This window comes from Nicotiana tabacum, chromosome 8 (assembly GCF_000715075.1).
Source record: "Nicotiana tabacum cultivar K326 chromosome 8, ASM71507v2, whole genome shotgun sequence".
Lineage (NCBI taxonomy): Eukaryota > Viridiplantae > Streptophyta > Magnoliopsida > Solanales > Solanaceae > Nicotiana > Nicotiana tabacum.
The window spans coordinates 113,874,914-113,897,086 of NC_134087.1; the positions used below are offsets into that span (position 1 = coordinate 113,874,914).

Genomic DNA, 22,173 nt, shown 5'->3' on the forward strand with positions numbered 1-22,173 from the left:
AGTCAATTCCTTCCTTCTGCTGAAATCCTTTTACTACTAATCGTGCTTTGTATCTCTTCTTACCATCATGCTCTTCCTTGACTCTGTACACCACTTGTTTTGCAATGCCTTCTTTCCTTTTGGTAACTCCGTAAGTATCCATGTTTTATTCTTTTGAAGAGAATTCATCTCTTCTTTCATGGCTAGCTTTCACTTATCAGAGTCTATCACCTGCATTGCTTCAACAAAATGCTCTGGTTCTCCAACATCAGTTAGAAGTAAATAGTGAAGAGAGAGAGTTAACCTATCTGGAGCATTCGTGACTCTTTTAGATCTCCTCAATGTAGGTTCATGAGTAACAAAATCCGAATTTGATTCAGGCCCTGATTCTAGATTTGGTTCTACATTTGATTTTATCTCTGGTTCCGGTTCTGGTTCTGATCCAGGTTTGGCTTCTAGTTCTTCTTCAAATTCGGCTTCTGGTTCTTCATCTTCAATTTCAGAATCAGTTGTAATCCCTCTGCCACTTCATTTTCTGAGATTTCTTCTAACTCGACTGTTTCAGACATTGTCTGTTTGTTGGTGTTGGTTGGTTCTACTTCAAGCTTGTCCTTGTACATCACATTTTCATTAAATGTGACATTCCTGTGTCTTAGGATCTTTCTATTCTGATCATCCCAAAACCGATAACCAAAATTATCATCATCATAGCCAATAAAGAAACATTTCTTTGCTTTAGGATCAAGCTTATCTCTATCATTAGAGTTTACATGCACATAAGCAACACAACCAAAAAATTTCAGATGTGAGAGAGTTACCTCCTTTCCTGTCCATACCACCTTAGGAATTTCAAAATTCAGCGGTACAGAGGGTCCCCTATTTATGAGGTAAGCTGCCGTGTTAACAGTCTCAGCCCAAAAATACTTCGACAATCCAGAATGTATTCTCATACTTCTAGCTCATTCATTCAGGGTTCTGTTCATCCTCTCAGCAACACCATTTTGTTCCGGTGTTCCAGGAACTGTCTTGATTATTCTGATCCCATTTTCCGAGCAAAATACTTTGAACTGTTGGCTGTCATACTCTCCTCCATTGTCAAACTTATTTTCAGGTAAATGGAGAGATCTACAATCACGAGCAACTTCGCAAGCAATTGCCTAATCATAAGTTCCGGACTGGAAGTGACTGTGATGTCATTGCCCACCTCGTGAGTAGTCTAGATTACTCATCTTCCAACGTTGGAAACAAGTATTTGTACGTAAAACTATTCCCTGATACATTAATCAGTATGAAGAACATAGAGAAGATTTTGTGGACATGCTGGATGGGATGTTCGCTTTTGTGTTATTGGATACTCGAGATAACAGCTTTCTTATTGCTCGTGATGCCATTGGAATTGCTTCCCTTTACATTGGTTGGGGACTTGATGGTAGTTTTCGATGCAATTTTCTCAGTTGAAGACTTTGCTATTTGAAATTACCGTTTTGAATCTTTATAGTACTTGTTAATTTGGTATTGTAATTCTATTCCTTCTCAGGGTCTGTGTGGATATCATCTGAGCTTAAGGGATTGAATGACGACTGCGAACATTTTGAAGTTTTCCCACCAGGACACTTGTATTCTAGCAAGAATGGCGGCTTTAGGAGGTAGTACAATCCTCCTTGGTTCTCTGAGGCCATTCCTTCCACTCCTTATGACCCCTTAGTTCTCAGGCGCGCCTTTGAAAATGTGAGTTATTATTGTTGTTGTTTTTATTGGAACGGATCCAACATGGTTGTTCTAAGGCTGGATATCATTGTGCAGGCTGTTATCAAAAGGTTGATGACTGATGTCCCCTTTGGTGTTCTGCTCTCTGGGGGACTTGATTCATCCTTGGTTGCTTCGATTGCTGCTCGTTACTTGGCTGGCACAAAGGCTGCCAAGCAGTGGGGAGCACAAATTCTTTCCTTTTGTGTTGGCATTGAGGTCAGTCAATCTTGAGCAGAGGTGGTATTTAGAGCACATTCTATAGTTCAATTCAACTGAACTTATTACCTTTGCCCTAAACTATGTATAAAAAGTGTGCATATAATAGGATCACACTCAATTTGAACCCGTTGTTTCTAGATCCTGAATTCACATTTGATCCTTGGACTTCTGTGATTAAAAGAAAAGAAAGATAAATTCTATTGCTTGATCTTCTCTTTAACTCTTGATACCAAGTTGCCTGCTTTCATTGAACAGGGCTCACCGGATCTCAGTGCTGCAAGAGAAGTTGCTGACTTCTTGGGAACTGTTCACCACGAGTTTAACTTCACTATTCAGGTTTTGACGGAACAACTTTATTTTTTACGTGATCTATTATCCTTTGTGCTTTTGTTTTGTTTACCTGATGGCAAACAATATATTCCACATTTGCAGGATGGAATTGATGCAATTGAAGATGTTATTTACCATATAGAGACATACTATGTAACAAAGATCAGAGCAAGCACTCCTATGTTCCTTATGTCGCGTAAGATTAAGTCATTAGGAGTGAAGATGGTCATATCTGGGGAAGGCTCTGATGAATTGTTTGGTGGCTACTTGTACTTTCACAAGGCTCCCAACAAGGAAGAATTCCACAAAGAGACATGTCGCAAGGTAAGAAAGGGCTTCCTTAGTTTAAACCTTATCTGTAATGCAAGAAGTTGAGAAAATTCTGATCCTTTTACGTGTATTTCTATGCAGATAAAAGCGCTTCACCAATATGACTGTTTAAGAGAAAATAAGTCAACATCTGCATGGGGCGTAGAAGCTAGCGACCCATTTCTAGATAAAGAGTTCATCAATGTTGCCATGAGTATTGATCCAGAGTGGAAGTTGGTAAGAAATTGAGCTCTAATTGTTGATGGATATATAACTGGAGCCACAATCTCTAAGACTTAGATTTTATCCATTTCAGATTAAACCTGAGCAAGGGAGGATTGAGAAGTGGGCTCTTAGGAGGGCCTTCGATGACGAGGAGCATCCCCACCTCCCAAAGGTTCTAGATCACAATTTTCCAACTGATTTGGAAGGTTCTATCGTTAACTAAAACTAACATTTTCATGTTACATGTCCTGCAGCATATCCTATATAGGCAGAAAGAGCAATTCAGTCATGGTGTAGACTATAGTTGGATAGATGGACTCAAAACACATGCAGAACAACATGTGTGTTTTCAGTAGTTAATCCATAAATGTTACTGCTTTATCTTCTAGTGCTTGTTTGATTTAATAAGCTGACTGGGGAAACTAATTTTTTCCTTTAATAGGTGACCGATAGGATGATGCTTTATGCTTCACACATCTTCCCTCATAACACCGTGGTTACAAAGGAAGCATACTACTATAGGATGATTTTCGACCGCTTCTTCCCACAGGTACTTCTTTCAGATAATAGTGAAGTAAAAGTCACAAACTGCTTAAATCTGAGAACTTTGTCTAACCATGCCCCTCTAACATTTTATTTTCTGCAGAATTCGGCTAGGCTAACCGTTCCTGGAGGAGCAAGTGTAGCGTGTAGCACCGCTAAAGCTGTTGAGTGGGATTCTTCTTGGTCAAAGAACCTTGATCCTTCAGGGCTGCTATTGGTGTGCATAACTCGGCTTATGAGGATAAATTACCTCCTTTAGCTAATGGGAAATTGGCCACAAAGATCACTGGGCAATGTGCCAGCTATGGTTGGAGTTGGTGCTGCCCCTAAGCTCACAATTAGGAGCTAGCAACAGTGTTGTCCACAACATGTTGCTCATGTTTGAGCTTAGTATTTTTTTTTACTATTAATAAGAATATTAGTCCACTATTATTGCTATTAGGAGAAGGCAGCAAGCATGTCTTTTTAGTTGTTCTGCTGCATCAAAGAACATTAGGTTATGTAAATATAGAATAAAGACCTTGGGGGGGGGGGGGGGGAGGTGTTGAGCAATATTAATAAAATATTGTTTGAATAGCAAGTCTTAGGAGCTTGTCAGTTCCTAAATTATTGTCTCATACCCTTTTCTCTAGGCCTTTTTTTTCTTCCTCTGTCCTGTCACATTTGCCCTTTATATAAGGCGCAATCAGTTAAATGTCATGTTTGTGAATCAGAAAATCAACCTAGACGTTTTATCTTGCTAATTATCATTTTCAATTTGGAACCCCTGTCAATTTTAGAAGGATTCTATTATTGGATGGATGGAATTATGAATAAAAAGAAAACGGATTAAATATGAAATTTCCAAGAACCATCATTTCTTTTGAGATGGAGAAAGGTTAGACATGGATGAATAGAACACAAAAAACATACAAACCCATGGATTTGAAGTAGCCATTGGCCAATAACACCAAATAATATCTTTCATTAGCAGACCAAATCTACAATGCCGATTCAGTTTCACTGTTAAACAGCCTAACTAACTATAATTAACTCATTTAACAGTCGGCTTAATTAAATGCACTACTGGTGTGAACATTTTGTGTGTCCTAAAATGAATTGCATCAATAGGCTAGCAAAAGCTAAAATACTAATAGTACTACAATATAAGTTAGTAGAAAAGGGCAGTATAAAATAACTGATTCCAAGTATCAGGCAGGCCAGGAAGGCACCAATGCGTACAATCAGCTTTGTTAGGGTTAATTCTTTGCTGAGAATTGAGATCACCACTATAGATAGAGGGATGTGCATCTTTCCTCATTGCTGATAACAATGTTATATCCAGCAAAAAGGGTGGGTTGTCCATGTCCCTTATTACTGTCTGCACCACGTTCGTTTGGTCCGAGTACATTCCAGGGTTCGTTGAGCCAGTCAACAGGGTCGTTGTTACGGGGCTCGTCTCCCCGTAACAACTTCCCGATGTTGTCGCTGCACCGCCGTTCCATACACTTGAGCTGCCCAAAAAGATTGACATTTAGTTTATAGTTAAATCTAAATTGTATATATTTTGTTTAGCACTTCCTATAAGTCAATTCTACAATATTTAATACTATCATATCAGTGAAAGTAAAAGAAAATATTAAAATAATAAGAGTTGAACAGTCGGTTCACAAGAAAAATATCAATTGTAAATTGTAATCCACTATTGAATTTGGAGTTCCCACAAGTGGCAACAACACAAGTGAAAAGCTTCTGTTATTATATACCACCGACGAGACAAGTGAGGCAGAATAATGCAACAGTCATGACCTCAATCTCAAGTGGTCCTACATTTCCTCTACTACACAGTGTTTCAAGAAAATGGTTTATTTTGTTCCAAACGATACTTTTTCTTTTTTTCTTCTAAAATTTGAAATGCTTTATTAGTAGGCGTTGACATAAAAGATTATAATTTTTGAAGAAAAAAAAAAGTAGTATTTGGAGTTAAATAAAAAAAAAGATATTTAGAATTTGATATTGTGCCGAAAAGATGTTGCAGTTCATAGAGCGGGGAAAAAAGTTCTTTGGAAAATTTTGAAAAAGTGGTTATTTTTGAAAATTTACCAAAAACTTACAAAATTGCATGGAAAGACATATTTTTTGAAAAAAAATCAAAAAAGTACCAAAAAAATCTATACAAATGGGTCCTTAATTTAATGCAATTGTTACAAATTTAAATTGTCAAAATTGATTTTCTGTCTTCATGAATATATTAGTAAATTCATAAACACAATAATTTAGGGATATAAGGTCCAAGTTGGAGTACTAGAGCACAGAGATGACCAGATGACAGCTAATGTGGGGGCAAAAGGCAAGCATAGGTCAAAAAGAGAAATCCAAAAGTGACTGAAATTGCCAGGGGATAACAATTTTTGGAGGCGAAAAAAAAAAAGACAAAATAAGAGAGAAGAAACAGTTGACATACTCGTAGTGGTTAGGGGAAGTGCCCTGAAAAAAGAGTCTGGTTCTACTTCTGTCAATGTTGGAATCAACCCATCTTGCCCACGTTCTTAGCCCTCTCTCCATTGCCACCAATGGATCCATGTCTTCATACATTCTCCCTCCATCATCTATGTAGTCCCACCTGCATTTTAATTACCATTTTCACCCTCCTCTCAAAAACCAGGCTAATTACACAACAAGATTCCTAAAAAAATACATATCTTGTGGTAAATTATTCACAAAATCAAAATTTAAAAAAAATGAGGAAAGTACCCTTGTGAAGAGCCTTTGTGAGTCCACCAATGACCAGTGTTAAAAGATAAGACATCCACACCTCTCCAAGCATTAGCATTTCCTCTTATATCATTCAATCTAAGCACTCTCTTGCCCTGCACAGTGTCTATGTCCACCAGATATTGTGCTTTGTGATACGATATTGTCACTCCATAATCCTGCATTCCATTTCCACCACACGTTCATATGTTTTACGACCAAACCACAATAAAATCTACAATATGAATTGGATCCATATAAGCTCATTTGAGACCAATATGAATCCTATTAATTACATTGGTGAAAATATTTGTGAAATCCACTAAATAATTGAAAGGCTTACCAAGAACTTGAAAGTTGAAATGGGGTAACTCTTAGACATCTGCGTTTGAGCTTTTGGGACATCAGCTGAAATCAAACAAATTAACGACTCCCATTGATCCCTCCCTAAAGAATCACCCACAAACATCACTGTTTTCCCTTTCATTTTCAACAGAAACTCAAGCCCATTGAACCTATCAAGAAACAAAAACCACCCCAACATATCAAATTAATATACCACCCAAAAAACCAAAGAATCTAAAAATCGAAACTTTATTGGAGGAAAAAAAAAACAAGATTCAGGTACCTGGGAAGCTCACAATTCGCAGGTTTCCAACGGTATTTAAGGTATTCAGTGTCAGGTCGGCCATAAAGTTGACAGTTGAACTGAACATCGATAGCAGGGCAAGAAGAGGATTGGTACAATGGGTAAGTTTCATCATAAACCCAAGTACCCATAAACAGAGAACATGATGTTTGATTACCTTGAAGTATTGGGCTTCTGTGATTTGGGTTATTATTATTATTATTATGGTGATGCTGCCTATATAATACAACTGATGAACCTACATAAAACTGAAATAAAAGAAGCCATATTAGAGAACAACATAAAGAAGAGAGATGCTCCATTAGAGAAAAGGGTCAAGGAAGGAAGAAAAAGAGTACTTATAAAGCAAAAAGGTAGAGAGGAGAAAAGAAAAGGGGTGAGAAAGGGAAATAAAAAGAAAAGAATATCGCTTTGTGTAATGTACTGTTACAAAGAAAGGAGGAATGGGCCTGTGTGTGATGGGGAAATGGAGATTTTTTGTTGCAGTGTGCATGTGACAATGGGTGACTTGGTTCACGTGCATTGCTATATCTCGGGACGGATTTAGGATTTAAATATTACACGAGCTAGAAATTCTACATGATTCATTTAATTTATTAATTTCAAGATTTATTATTTATATTTGTTTGATGAATTTCTTAGCATATATTAAAAGCTTGAACAAAAGCTATTAAATTCGGATGATTCAATAAGCTATAAACTATATCGGCCGGGCTATATTATGACTAGAATTCAGAATTTTAAAAAATTTGAAATGTGTAACAATTTTAAATTTGAGCTGAAGATGAACCTCTGCTAGCTGCCTGGGGTTGTGGCGGGAAATTGATTTCACAACCTTTGATGCATAATTAGACAACAATTACTATAGTAATCACTAAAAAAGTTGAGGATTTGGGACAAACCTTTGTCATCTAGCAGGCTAGCAGCTTTGATTAGATCTAAGTTCTAACCTCTCAAAATATAAAACTTGTACTTATTCTTAATTAAAAATTCTACACGTTGTATTGACATAGAACAAAATTTATTTGCATATATCGACCAAATTAACTTTTTCTGTAGGTGAAGGTGGGTGGACCATGAAAAAAAATCGTTAATTATGATGAATTACCTAAATACAAATTCTTAAAAATTATATAGCTGATATTAACGGAGTAATAAATAAAGGCTTAATAATTAATTGGTCGATCGCCTATATCACATTAGGAACTTTTTTTTTGTTTTCTTTGAATTAATAAGAATAAACACAAGTACAAGGTTTCTTTGATTCAAGTCCAGCCGTTAATGGTCGTCCAATTTCATTTCGCGGTAAGTCAGTGAAAGTAAAGTCGTACTACTTCCTTTGTTCCAATTTATGTAAACTTATTTGATTGAGCACGAAATTTAAGAAAAAATAAGACATTTAAAATTTATGGTACTAAACAATTCAAAAAGGGTCCAGAGTATTTGTGTAGTTATAAAAGCTTCTCATTAATGGTAGAGTTGGAAGTTTAAGCTAAATTATTTCCAAATTAAGAAATACGTCCATTTTTTTTTTAAATGGACAAAAAAGGAAATAGATTCACATAAACTGAAACGGATGGAGTACTATTTTACCATTGATGATGCGTATAAACTTACTGCTCTTCTAAAATTAATATCAGAAAGAATTATTTAAGGCCATTATGTAAGTATATGTATGAATCGAGAAGTTTTATTTTGTATCTCATACAATTTACACTAATTGTATGAGACTCCTTTTTGTCTCACAAATTTGTGGACTCCAATCTTACACTTCTGGGTCCACAAAATTGTAAGACAAAAAAATTGTATGAAACACAAAATAAAATTTTCCTTACGAATCAAGTCAGGACAGTCATCTCTTGTCTACAAGTTGAGGCATGGCATGGGGCCCTGAAATTTGGGCAACTTGATTTGTCTGGCACCTCTATCAAACTACGTTAGAAGTAAAGGACAACTTAGATTTCTTGCGACAAAATAAATCAAACCAAGTCTACAGTCAACCTTCCTATTTCAATAAACGAAAAAGGAGGAAAGAAAATAAAAACCAAAAGGAAACTTGTAAATGGCTAATGTTCTTTGCTTTACTTCTGCAGCAAGCACGGAACATCATTTCTATTTTGACATTGGATGTATTTGAGTTTCTGGGTTTTTGCATCTATACCCAATTTTGGGATTACGATAGACAATAAATTTGCGTCGAGAAAATAAAATCAAAATCGAAAATATTGCAATAATCGTATTATTTTATTTCAAATATATGAGTTTTACAATCTCTATGAATCCCCTGATTCTTCTTTCTAAAAGTAAATGAATTCAAGAGTCTTTGAGCTTGATCTTGAATCTATATTTGTTGCCACGAACGATGATCTTGGATTCAACTAGCACGAACTTTGATTTGGACTCGTACTCCTTGAATCTTAATTTGTTCTTCATTCTTGAGTTTGAACTTGATTTCTTGAACTTGAACTTGATTGTTTGAAGCTTGAAACTTGTAGAGAAATTTGCGGCGTTTGATCAACGAGCTCTCTCTTGCTTCTTGTTATAACTTCTGGTGTCTTTTTTGGGTTATGAATATCTCTATTTATAGTTGTGGAAGGGAAGAGTTATGATAAGATCAACAAACTCTTTCCAACCAATCAAAGTGAAGTATGACAAAGTCTCATTTGATTGGCCAGAACATGTCACTTACCTAAGTGACGCGGTTTTATTGGTCTTTTAATGCCACTTGGCATGCTTGTCATTTTGATGCGTGGCATGATCCAATTGGCTCTTATGCTTGACTTGATGTTCCACATCATTTCACGTGTGGCACCAAACTGGGCTCTAGAAAGATGACATCTTGGGCTTAGTGAAGTGGGCTCATCACTTGGGCCCAATTAAATGGGCTAGCCCAATAAATTTGGACTTATTTATTTAACCCATATGTATTAGACTTATATAATTAATTCAATTATATTAGCCGATAATATTTATTTGGACTGACATATTTAAAATATAGTCCAACTTATTTTATAAATTTAATTTTCATAAAATTTATATATCTACAAATGCCCCTTACTTTTTAGACTTGTCAAAATATAAACCTATGAATATTAGAGACAAGGCTTGAAGTACTATATTCGAGCGCGAGAGGACTGTAGTTTTCTTATCAAACTGATTAAGCTACCAAACTTCAAACTTTAACTTTTCCCTTATAAAAAGTTTATGTAGTTATGACGCTGAGAAACATTTTATGTATGATCCTGATGAAGCACAAGAAAGTAATATGGTATATTGAAATCAAGTCCAACGTCAACGTGATTTATCCTTCTGAATGACACACGTGGATGACCAAAATGCCATAAGTTGTTGGCTTTCCACTTGAAGTTTTCATTCTCCAATTCACTTTCATTTCCAACAAAATTGAGCAAATATTTCGTTGTCCTTTGCAAACTTTGAGACTAGATGTATCTATTACTTAGCTCGGTAAATCACACAATTCCTAATACGTGGCATGTCCATGGAATTGAAAATAATTTGGGATACTACTTACTCTTATCTCCTCCTTTGATATTGATGAAATAATTGTTTTGAAGAAGCCAATTTGATTTCAAGTTGGAGACTGCAAATACGATTCCATGTAGAAGTTTTAAAGAAAAATTATGAGTCGCCTTAATAATTGATCCCATATCGGTAGTTACTGCTCACAAATCTTTTACATACCTATATAAATCCCATGCTCCTGTGATTATTAAGCATTATCTGCAATTCGCAAACATACTGGAATTCATATCTGACAGGTAACGTTTTTTTTTGTAGGTCAAATGAGAAGTGTGAGCAGCTTATTTTTTACCATGTTTGAATTTATTCCTACTTTTCTCCACTCACTACATACTTTCCCCATTTTCCTCACTCATATTCCCCACTCTTCCCACTTTCCTCACTTTCTCCACTCACTACCCACTTTCCCCACTTTCTCCATTCACTACCACTTTCCCCATTCTCCTCACTCATGTTCCCCACTCTCCCCACTTTCTTCACTCACTACCCACTTTCCCCACTTTCTCCACTCACTACCCACTTTTTCCATTTTTCCCACTCATGTTCCTCACTCTCCTCACTTTCCCCACTCATATTCCCCACTCTCCCCAAAAAATATTTCCTCCACCCACTCTTCATCATTCTCTCTACCTATAACACACACATCAAGACCTCACCTTAAAAAAATTTATATATAGAAAAGAGCTCTCTTCTTCTTCTTGGATTTTTTTCTCCAAGCAACAGACAAATACAACAGATCTCACCCTTCTTCCCAAGAAAAACGGCCGCACAAACTCATTTTACCACGGAAGCTTCTCTAAAAATGCACACCTGAATTCACACCCAACATTTGAGAGACTCACTTTGAAAGTTCTTCACATTCAAAAGAGCTGAAAGCAAAGGCTTCAAAATTCAAAATTTTCAGCTGGATTCGGGTAAAGGTTTGCTGCTCTGTTGCTACTGTTGAAATTGCTTCTTGAGCTCCTCATGTGATTTGGATTCTACTTTTCTTTGGCTTATCTCTTGGTGTCCGCTTAACTCTGTTAGGTCAGTCCCAAATCCTTTGTATTATGTTTTGCTGAATGGCTATATAAAGTTATTGAATTCCTTTTAGATTTTTGGATTTGCTCAAAAATACGATTTCTGCTATTCTAGTGTGTCATGGATGAATGTTTGGTTTCCATTTGAATAAAGTAGTGTAATGAATCGAAAATGTTAAACTTTAGATTAAATGTTGACAAAGTAAATGCTGTAAAGATTTTGGAATCTGTTATTTGCTTTGGGAGTCTTTACTCATTTTCTTTAATTTCCACTTCTTGTCATCGAGGAAGAGAGTAAAATCCAAGCAAATTTGCTCTTAAATCGAGGATCTGATGGCCAGCAATGGTTATCTTTTAATAGCAAACAAGCCGTAAATTATATTCTATACTCCACTTTCAGAAATAAGATAAGCGGCATCATGAGGTATATAGTTTTTTTTAGTAGCAAAAATATAAAGATATATAGTATCACATGTTTCAACTCGTAGGCATAATGATTCCTCAATAGTTTGTTAATGAGTTGTTTGTGCACTCCAACTTTTACAACCACAATCTACTTTATTTATTTGATTAGTTTAACGTCAAAATTTGCCCCCCTATCCTCTCTGCCTCACGTTTTCTTGTTCTTGGACTTTTTGACTCCTGATTTATCCAATCCTTTTTTACTAGTCTATGTATTTTCATGACTTGTACATTAAGTTACATAAGTCGAGCAAATTTAAATATATATCTTCCTTTTTTTTACAAAAACTTTTGAAGTATGTATATGTTCGTGTATGTATAAAAGAGATAGAAAGCGCAAGCTAAAAAAATAGAAATTGGCTTGAACTTTCGTAGTTTACTTTAGGTGCGTTAATTGAATAATTGTCATAGCTACGGGTACGGTTCCCGTAACGTAGTTTGTGACACCTAGTTACTAAAATCCGGGGGTACAGTTATGTGACCCGGCCACAATTTAATCTCTAAAAAAAAAATTAAACATGTTGTAGATCGTGAGTACGGTTCTCGTGACATAATTCGCAATATGTAACAATAATTAAATAAAAGCGGTTATAAGGTTTTTTACACAATAGTTTAAATCATGTATTAAAATCATATAATATGCCAGTTATAATAGTTTAAGCGACCGTGCTAGAACCACGGAATCCGGGGATGCCTAACACCTTCCCCCGGGTTAACAGAGTTCCTTATTCAGAATTTCTGGTTCGCAGACTTCAAAAAGGAAAGTCGAAATTTTCCTCGATTTGGGATTTAAAATAAATCGGTGACTTGGGACACCAAATAAACTATCCCAAGTGGCGACTCTGAACAAAATTGAATAAATTAATCCCATTTCGAATAATGTCACTTTAATTGGAAAAACTCCCTTGTACTACCTTCGGGTGTGTAAAAAGGAGGTGTGACAGCTCTAGTGACTCTGCTGGGCAACAAACCCAGAATCTCTGGTTCAGGGTTCAAGAATTCGAGCTTAGAATAACTGTTATAGTTGGCTTGTTTTATTTGATTTTTACATGTTGAGCCTAATATGCTAAAAGCCGCTTTTACCGCTTTGATATTGTTTGGATTGTATATAAATTTCTACGAAACCCTCCTCTCTCTGAGTCTTCTAAATCATCTGGGAAGTGTGCACTTTGTGTGACTTCTTTTCTGTTAGAGTCTTATCCCAATTTTAGAACGAGGTTCGTACAAGTTGCAAAGCCGGTGAAGCTTCTGTATTCCCGGTACGCTGCCCCCCTCGGCTCGAGCTGTCCGCTCAGGTAAGCCAGATCTAGAACAATAAACCCAGGTTTTTAAACCTAGTATAACAAGCCTCATGCCGGATCCCTAGTAGGAACGTTTGTTTGCATCACGTGCATTTGACCTTGGAGAGTCAACACAGGGGTTGAGTCTGTCTAGGATAGGTGTACCCAAATGAAAAAGACCATCATGATGCATCTTACGTGCTACTTGCGCGTCTGTTTGTTTCGGCTTGCATGTTGACCGGCTTCTAGAACAGAGGAAGAAAATAAAAATAAAAAATTGAAAAATAAATAAAAAATAAATAAAAATAATAATAATATAGGAGTGAGGTAGGTATTTAGAAAATTCTGAAACTCTGCCGAAATTCCGAAAAAAAAGAAGTCATCTCCAAATGAGCCAAAGTTTTCAACTGCAATGTTTCCCCTGTTCTGTCAAAACTGGCGAACTACGCGGGTCTGATTCTCACCGAATGTGAGATACGTAGGCAAACCTCATCGGTTCCGGCCCATAATTTTCAAAAAAAAAATCCAAAAATATTTTCTTTTACTTCCTCTCTAGAAAAGTCTTTTTTTAGACTCCAATTTTCAAAAAATCCAAAAAAAATAAAATATTTTCCATTACTTGCTTCTTTAGAAACTAATTGTTTATTTAAAAACAATATATACAAAAATATTTTCTTTTACTGCTTCTTTAGACCCTAATTGTTTTTAAATATATATACAAAAATATTTTCTTTTAATTTTTCCAGAAATCCAAAAATATTTTCATTCTTCTTTCAAAATTGAAAAGAAAATTCAAAATTCAAAAATATTTCATTTTTTTAGAAGTATTTCTTTCATAAATTCAAAATAAAATTCCAAAAATATTTTTCTTTCTTCTTTAGAAGTTTTTTCTATCGAAATTCCAAAAAAAGAAGAAGTCTAAATTAAAAAAAAATCTTTCTTCTTTCGAAATTCCCAAAAAAAAAAAGAAGAAGAAAGAGTTAGTTTATTTACTTTATTTCTGGTCTTCCCGAACTACGCCAGTTTGATTCTCACCGGATGTGGGATACGTAGGCAACCCCCATCGGGTCCAACTTCATTCTTTGTAAAAAATAGCCCAAAAAGAACAAAAAAATTTGTTTTGATTATAAATAAGTAAGGTGACGTCATTCTTGTCTAAAATAGTTGAATGTCCCCAAAAGGGCGCCAGAAGGCCGTTTTTGCAAGAGCAACCACCTTTAGTAGTTTTTTTTTAAGGTTTTGGCCATTTAGCAAACAAAGCGTTAAAATCTTCTTCCCCGAAGTACTGAAAGGCCGTATTTGCAAAACCGGATTTTTTATGAAATTTTTTAAAAAAAATAGTGATAACCTTTTCTTGAGTCAAAATGAGTCATAACCTTTTAAATTAAATCACCCTAATAAATGTGCAGGATGAGCACAGATGAAAACGAACCCTTCGCAGCTCTTGAAGAGATCCCCTTACAGCTCCACATGTGGTGGAATGACCTAGGAAAAGGTATCCGAGGAACTGTGATAAAAGTTTTGGGTGGTCTTGTCGGACTTTTGAACATCAAGCAAAGATTGGACGTGATTGAAGCCTTGATACCTTTTTGGGATCCGACTCGCAATGTGTTTCGCTTTTCTGATTTTGAGCTCACACCCACGCTAGAGGAAATTGCGGGTTACGCCGGCCTTAGAGGAAACTTTAGAAGTCGGTACCCGGTGTCACCGAGACCAGTATCTCCTCACAAGTTTCTGGATATGTTGAGTATTAGCCGGGATATTTAGGATGGGAATTTATCTGAAGGGTTTTGCACTTTCCAGTTCCTGTACCAACGCTATGGCAATCCCCAAGGTTTCGAAGCACCGAATATTGGTCTGACCCATGCCGGAAATAAATATAAATAGGAGGCAAGACGGGGTTTGATTTTTATAGTAGCATTCTTGGGTGTTATAATATGTCTGCGAAAAGACGGCAACATAGAATTGGGCCTCGTGGGAATGGTTGATGTCACAATCAAGAAAGCTAATGGCACTTTGGTTCCGCTGATCTTATCTGAGATTTACCGAGCTTTGACCATCTGTCGAGAAGGGGGAAAATTCTTCCAAGGCTGCAACTTACTACTACAATTGTGGATACTGGAACATCTCTGCCACCGTGTTGGGTATATGAACTACGACATGACCGGTTTGGATTGCATCAAAGAATTTGAAAGCCGAGTGGTGGGGGTTGAATTTCCAGAGGGTACCGAAGCTTGGGTTGCACACTTGAGTTCTTTAACTTCGGATAAAATTGAGTGGACGTTCGGATGGCTCCCTGCCACCGAAGTCGTATACATGTCAGCTAAAGTGTGCTACTTTCTCCTAATGGGCATCCGGAGCATCCAGCCATATACTCCTTACAGGGTTTTGCGCCAACTGGAAAGATTTCAAACCGTCCCCCATGATGAATATTTGAGTGTACATGTCGTCGAATTGGGCCCAAAGGCTGTATTTCCAGAAGGAAGAGTTCGCCAAGTTTGGAATGAGTGCAGATTTCTCGAACCCAAGACTATGGTGCGGGATCTAGCTAGAGGTGAGGTAGACCCCAATTATGTGGTTTGGTTTGGCAAAAGGTTTCAAATTCCTCGAGAGCCCGAGAGACCTGCTAAGAGACCCCATGTCCAACAATTCATTAACGACTCGCAGGAACAGTGGGGCTGGTTGGCAAAAGAAGAAAGCTATAGGGCCAAGATAAGTAAATTAGAGGGACAAATCAGGGACCTCAAATTTGGCCACAGTATCCAAGCTGCCGCAGATGAAGGGGAAAAGAAAAAGCTAATTAGGAAAACGAAGCTCTCAAAGCTCAAATCCATAAAATGAGAATAGTTGCTAGAAACCTGGAAAGAAGCCGGGCAGATGAAATGCTTATAAGCGGTATGAGAAAGAAAGTACTTGAGTGTCAAGATGACCTAGAAAAATCTGAGGCTAGTCTAGCAAAATTCCGAGCATAATTGGCAGAGAATGCAGAAGGGCGGGCAGAGTTTGTGCGACAAATGAAAAGAAAATATGAGGGGACAATCGCCAATTTAAAGAGAAAGCTAACCACCCTTGAAAATGAGGTGGACAAACAGGCCAGGAATTTTAAAGACGATAGGGAACATTGTTATGCTCTAATGGCCCAAATGGACGAAGATATGCAACAATTGCGGAATCAAAATCATCATGACACTCAAGTGTTGGAAGCTCGGAATCAGCAAATCGGGCGTTTACTTCAGGAAAAGGGTATTGTCCGAGAGAGGGTTAGAGTCATTGCCTACTATATCGTCATGAAATGCCACGCATGTGAGGATATGACTCAGACCACTTTCTTCGCTATTGTAATGATATTTGTCCGCCAGATAATGAGTGATTTGGAGCGGCTTCAAGGGTATCTCGCACGTAGGCCCGTGAGACCGGATGATGTCCCACGGGCCCTAGGAGTCGAAACATTGATGTATTCATGATTTTTCATTTATTGAGTCTGTATTTTGGAAATTATTTTTGAGTCTGTTGGTAGTTTTTAAAATTCCAAGAAAATGAGTAGTTGGAAGTCTTTTGTAATAGAAAGTTTAGGAGTTTTATTAATGAAAATTTGAAAATTCCCAAAAATTGTTTCTTTATTTTTCGTATTTGTTTTTCTTGAACTATGTAATGATCTGATTCACGCGGCATCCTGATACGTAGGCAATCCTCATCGGATCCGGTCACATTTTTGTAAATAACTCAAATAAGAGAGGGATGTGAAAAAGAGAGCCAAAGAAAAACCAAAAGAAAAACGAAAAAAAAACAAGGAAAGATAGGAAAGAAAAGAGTGGAAAATAGGAATAAGAGGAGAAGTACAAAAGCCAAAAGTGGAAAGAAAAAGAAAATCGGGGAAAATAAGCAGAGCTGGGATGAAACATGCAACCGTTGCGAAACATGTAGAAACACATTTAATTGTATAGGTGCATCACACCCCAACGTGCGATTACCTATGTGTTAATTGCTTCAAACTGACCGGTTTGTTGTTTACTGTTAGTTAGGTTCTATAGTAAGGTGGTTGGTTTTGTGGTAGTCTGGCTTCACATTCATACTTCACAAGGTCAAAAGGAAGCATTGAAATGTCTTCGGAAATTCCTCTGCCAACAGTTCCTATTCCACAGGATAGTCCGATCTCGACCATCCCAACTTCTGAGTCAGCAACTGCTGAGGAAAATAGAATTCTGCGTCTCCGCATGATGGAAATGTGGGACGCCTGGGCCAATGGAAAAGAACCACCAAGTGCGATCCCTGGATTCCCTAAGTTTTTTCCCAGGACAAGTGGGACCTCCAACATCCCCATGAGTTATCCAAATACCCCACTGGGATATCCTACCATTTCAGCCCACTTTGCTGGAACACCTTCTGAGTCTCGCCCCCAGGTGTTAGCTTCAGGTGCAGCTTCAAACATATTCACCGCTCCAGCTTGTTCAGCTATGGCACAACATGCTTTACCCAGGCCTAACTTCGATTCATCTTCCTTCACATTTCAAGCACCATCTTTCCCACTGGAACCTACCCAGTTTACTACCAATGCTTACCCTCAGCCGCCCCGGTACGAGTTTACCGCAGGGCAGAAAAAGGCCGAAAAAACACCCGAACAAGAGGAAATTACCAGAAAGATGAGAAGCATGGAGCAAAGACTCAAAAATATACAGGGTCTGAGTGGGCAAAAGAGCGTATCTTACGCTGACCTGTGCATGTTCCCGCACGTACATCTACCCCTGGGTTTCAAAACCCCAAAGTTTAAAAATTATGACGGGCATGAGGATCCCATTGCCCACCTCAAAAGGTACTACAACCAGTTGCGGGGAGCGGGCGGAAAAGAAGAGCTTCTTATGGCCTACTTTGGAGAGACTTTGATCAGCATTGCTTCTGAATGGATATATCTCGTTGGCATATCTGGGACGAATTGGCTCGGGATTTTGTCAGGCAGTTTCAATATAACATCGACATTTCCCCTGACACGAATTCATTATCAAATCTAAAGAAGAAGTCCTCGGAGAGCTTTCGAGAGTATGCTGTCAAATGGCACGAACAAGCGGCCAGAGTCAAGCCTCCAATGGACGAAACAGAAATGGTCAGTGTCTTCCTTCAAGCCCAAGAGACTAATTATTATCAAAACATGATATCTACAATGGGAAAGTCGTTTGCCGAAGCCATCAAAATCGGTGAAATGGTTGAGAATGGGTTGAAAACAGGGCGAATCTTGAGTCAGTCTGCTATAAGGGCTACCTCCCAAGCAATCCAAGGCGGGTCTGGAGGAGTAGAAAACCGAAAGAAGAAGGAAGAAGTAGCATTGGCAACTTCGAGTGTAAGAAAACCCCGTTCGGCCAGACTTCATTTCTCTGAAAGAACCCCACAACACTACTACCCCCATCAAGATGCGGCCTATGCTATGGATCTTCAGCCATACGCAGTGATGAATGCACAACCATACGCTAGGCCACAACAACAATTTCACCAAAACCGAGCTCAATTTCCTAGAAATCAACTTCCTCACCAAGCTCAGTATAATCCCCGAACTCCACAAAATAGTTTCCCCTACAATGCGCGTGCTCGGGAGCCGCCCAAGAAGACGAACTTCACACCTATTGGTGAGTCATATTCTAGCCTTTTCCCTAAATTGGTCCAAATGGGTTTGTTACAACCCGTACCCCCAAATAGGCAAAACCCAGAGTCACCCTCTTACCAACCTAGCGCCCGATATGCCTATCATTCTGGGGTGGAAGGGCATGACACTGAGAGTTGTTGGACTTTGAAAAGGGTTGTTGAAAATCTCATAGAACAAAAGAGGATAGTGTTAAAGGATGAAGACATTCCTAATGTGACCAACAACCCATTACCGGCTCACAACAATGGACCGGTTATTGGAATGATTTGCGAAGATAAAGAGTTTGATCCTGCCTTGAAAGCCATCATTGCAATCGCTGACGTCGAGAAAAAGCCAAAGGCTGATGCAAAGCAAGAAAAAGGGGAGAAGAAGATTAAACCCACCCCTCAAAACACAGAAAAAATAGTGGAAACCAAAACTGAGGTAGTACCCTCGAAAGATGTCATCCTTTATGTGCCCCGGGGTCCTTGGAAAGGACAAGTGACATTGAGCCCTTCAAGAAGGTTTGAGCTGAACAAAGGATCTAAAATGTATGTGCCAAAAGGTACCTATGTGGTACGGGGGCCAATAATTTCACCAAGGCTGAATGAGCCCATGGTTATTGACCGCGCACCGTAGAGGCCCATGACAGATCCTACTGCCATCCCATGGAATTATAACGAGGCCGTAGTAACCTACAAAGGAAAAGAAGTCCTGGGAGAAGTAAATGAAACTAACCCGGCTGAGAAATACCTCAATCTGGAGGAAGTGAATAATGCCACGAAGAAGCGTTTCCCACTCAAGAAGCCAGTTAGTGCGGAAGAAGCAGAAGAGTTTTACAGGAAAATGAAAATTGCGGACTACGAGATAATTGACCAACTCCGAAAGTCTCCTGCTCAGGTCTCTTTGTTGTCTCTATTAATGAATTCAACTGAACATCACAAAGTATTGATCAAAACCCTCAATGAAGCTTACGTTACGATTGAAACTACTATGGAACAACCGGAGAGGATGGCAGAAAGATTCTTCACAATCAATCAGATCTCCTTTAGCAAGAATGACCTGCCCCCGGAGGGGGCCACCCACAACAAAGCCCTCCACCTAACAGTTAAATGTGAGGGGTACTATGTGAAGAGAGTCATGCTGGATGGCGGTTCCGGAGTAGATATCTGCTCTCTCTCAACTCTGCAAAGAATGGAGATCGAGACTGAAAGAATCAGGCCTAACAACGTCTGTGTTCATGCCTTTGATGGCATCAAAAGAGACACCATAGGTGAGATCGATTTGATTTTGACTATTGGACCTGTGGATTTTGAGGTGACCTTTCAAGTCCTAGACATGGATACTTCTTATAATTTCCTCTTGGGAAGACCTTGGATTCACGCGGCAGGAGCCGTACCTTCCACTCTCCACCAGATGGTGAAATTGGAATATGAAGATCAGGAGATCATAGTCCACGGAGAGGATGAGCAATCGATCTATCGGGACCCGTCGGTCCCATGCCTCGAAGCTAGGGAAGGTAGTGAACATATAAACTATCAAGTTTTCGAGGTTGTGGTCGCATACCAATATGAAGAAGGAAGCCCTTGCCCTCAACCTTTTCTCTCAAAAGCGTCAGTTATGGTTGCTAGGGAAATGATCAGGCATGGTTATAAACCCGGGAAGGGGCTCGGGGCATCATTGCAAGGTATCACCGAACCTATCACCTTACTTGCCACCAAGAAGTTCTTCGGTGTGGGTTTTCATGCCACAGAAGCTGATGTGACGTGGGCAAATCAACGAAAGAGCAATGGTTGGGTTTTATCTCAGCCAATTCCGCATCTCTACAGAACATTTGTCAGGCCCAAGTACAATGAAGAAGAAAAAGAAGATGAGGCCTTCACGGCTGAGGAAATTGAAGAAATCTGTGGGGCTATGAGGCAAATGCTGTATGAAACCCACATGGTTCAGCCAGGAGAAGTCTCGAGCACCGCTGAGGTGCTGTATATGGGGCCCAATGCCAAGTTGCAAAACTGGAAGGCTACTTCATTCCCAATCAGGCGATAATCCCGGTAGTCCAGTCCTGCCACCTTTTCTGCATCATGAGTTATTTCAGGGTGTAACTCGGATGTTTTTCTTTTAGTTTCCTGTCTTTAAATGCTAATGTAAACCCTATTATCTTCAAAATTCAATGAAATGAAATTAATATTTCATCGTTCATCTCTCTTTATTCTTTCTAATTTTGTTACTTTTTCTTATTTCTTCTTTCAGTTTAATAATGCGGCTTTAAATAACTTGACATGCTTGCGGACTTCATGCCCAAATCCAAACATGCTGTCTAATTGTGAAATAATGAATCAAGAAATGGAATATGATGAAGAAGAGGCTTTTAAGAAAATAAATCGAGAATTGGAACAATTTGAGAATAAACCTAAGCCGAACTTAAATGAAACCGAGCCGGTTAATCTGGGTAGCTCTGAAGAAGTCAAAGAAACCAAGATAAGCATTCACACAGATGAAAGAACCAGGGACGCATTGATCCAACTTTTGTTTGAATTCAAAGATGTGTTTGCTTGGTCATACGATCACATGCCAGGATTAAGTGTCGATTTAGTGGTCCATAAGTTGCCAACCTACCCCGATTATTCCCCTGTCCAGCAAAAACAGAGGAAGTTCAAAATTGATATCAGTGACAAGATTAAAGAAGAGGTCACAAAACAGTTAAAGGCGGGAGTGATCCGAGTGGTCCGATACACCACATGGCTGGCTAACATAGTTCCCGTGCCAAAGAAAGATGGGAAAATTCGGGTGTGCGTTGACTACCGAGATCTGAACAAAGCAAGCCCCAAGGACAATTTCCCTCTGCCAAACAACCACATCCTTGTTGATAACTGCGCCACACATGAAATACAGTCTTTTGTGGATTGTTATGCAGGATATCACCAGGTGTTGATGGATGAAGAAGATGCGGAAAAGATAGCTTTCACCACACCCTGGGGCACCTACTGTTACAGGGTCATGCCTTTTGGTTTGAAAAATGCCGGGGCAACTTACATGAGGGCCATGACTACCATATTTCATGACATGATGCATCAAGAGATAGAGGTGTATGTGGATGATGTGATCATCAAATCCAGAACCCAGGACGACCATGTTCGGGACCTAAGAAAATTCTTTGAGTGGCTACGTAAATATGATTTGAAGCTAAATCCGGCGAAATGTGCATTCGGAGTTCCGTTTGGCAAACTCTTGGGATTTATAGTCAGTCGGAGAGGCATCGAGCTATACTCAACAAAGATAAAGTCTATTCGGGATTTGCCTTCTCCAAGAACCAAGAAAGAGGTTATGAGCCTGCTGGGAAGGTTGAATTACATTAGCCGATTTATTGCTCAGTTGACTTCAACATGTGAACCCATCTTCAAGCTGTTAAAGAAAGATGCATCGATTAAATGGACGGATGAGTGTCAAGAAGCCTTTGACAAAATCAAAGAATATTTGTCGAACCCGCCAGTCTTGGTCCCACCTGAACCGGGAAGGCCTCTGTTC

General features: G+C 38.6%; 1 protein-coding gene and 1 pseudogene across 1 annotated transcript; one reads left to right on the plus strand and one right to left on the minus strand.

Moving 5' to 3' along the window:
• Nucleotides 1–1,788: 1,788 nt before the first annotated feature.
• LOC107770737 (asparagine synthetase [glutamine-hydrolyzing]-like) lies at nt 1,789–3,845 on the plus strand (annotated as a pseudogene).
• A 453-nt stretch (nt 3,846–4,298) lies between these two features.
• Nucleotides 4,299–7,165, minus strand: LOC107770736 (protein PMR5). Its single transcript, XM_016590067.2, has 5 exons — nt 6,716–7,165; nt 6,431–6,602; nt 6,088–6,266; nt 5,798–5,956; nt 4,299–4,847 (listed from the first exon to the last, which is right to left on the minus strand). The coding sequence occupies exons 1-5, from the start codon at nt 7,036–7,038 to the stop codon at nt 4,505–4,507; spliced, it is 1,176 nt and encodes a 391-aa protein (XP_016445553.1). The 5' UTR covers nt 7,039–7,165; the 3' UTR covers nt 4,299–4,504.
• Nucleotides 7,166–22,173: the final 15,008 nt, after the last annotated feature.

Coding starts and splice junctions, on each gene's coding strand:
- LOC107770736 (XM_016590067.2), bottom strand. CDS start 7,038: ATGGAGCATCTCTCTTCTTTATGTTGTTCTCTAATATGGCTTCTTTTA. Junction 5,957..6,087: donor CACAAAGGCTCTTCACAAGG/GTACTTTCCTCA, acceptor ATTAAAATGCAG/GTGGGACTACATAGATGATG. Junction 4,848..5,797: donor ACTTCCCCTAACCACTACGA/GTATGTCAACTG, acceptor CTTTTTGGGCAG/CTCAAGTGTATGGAACGGCG.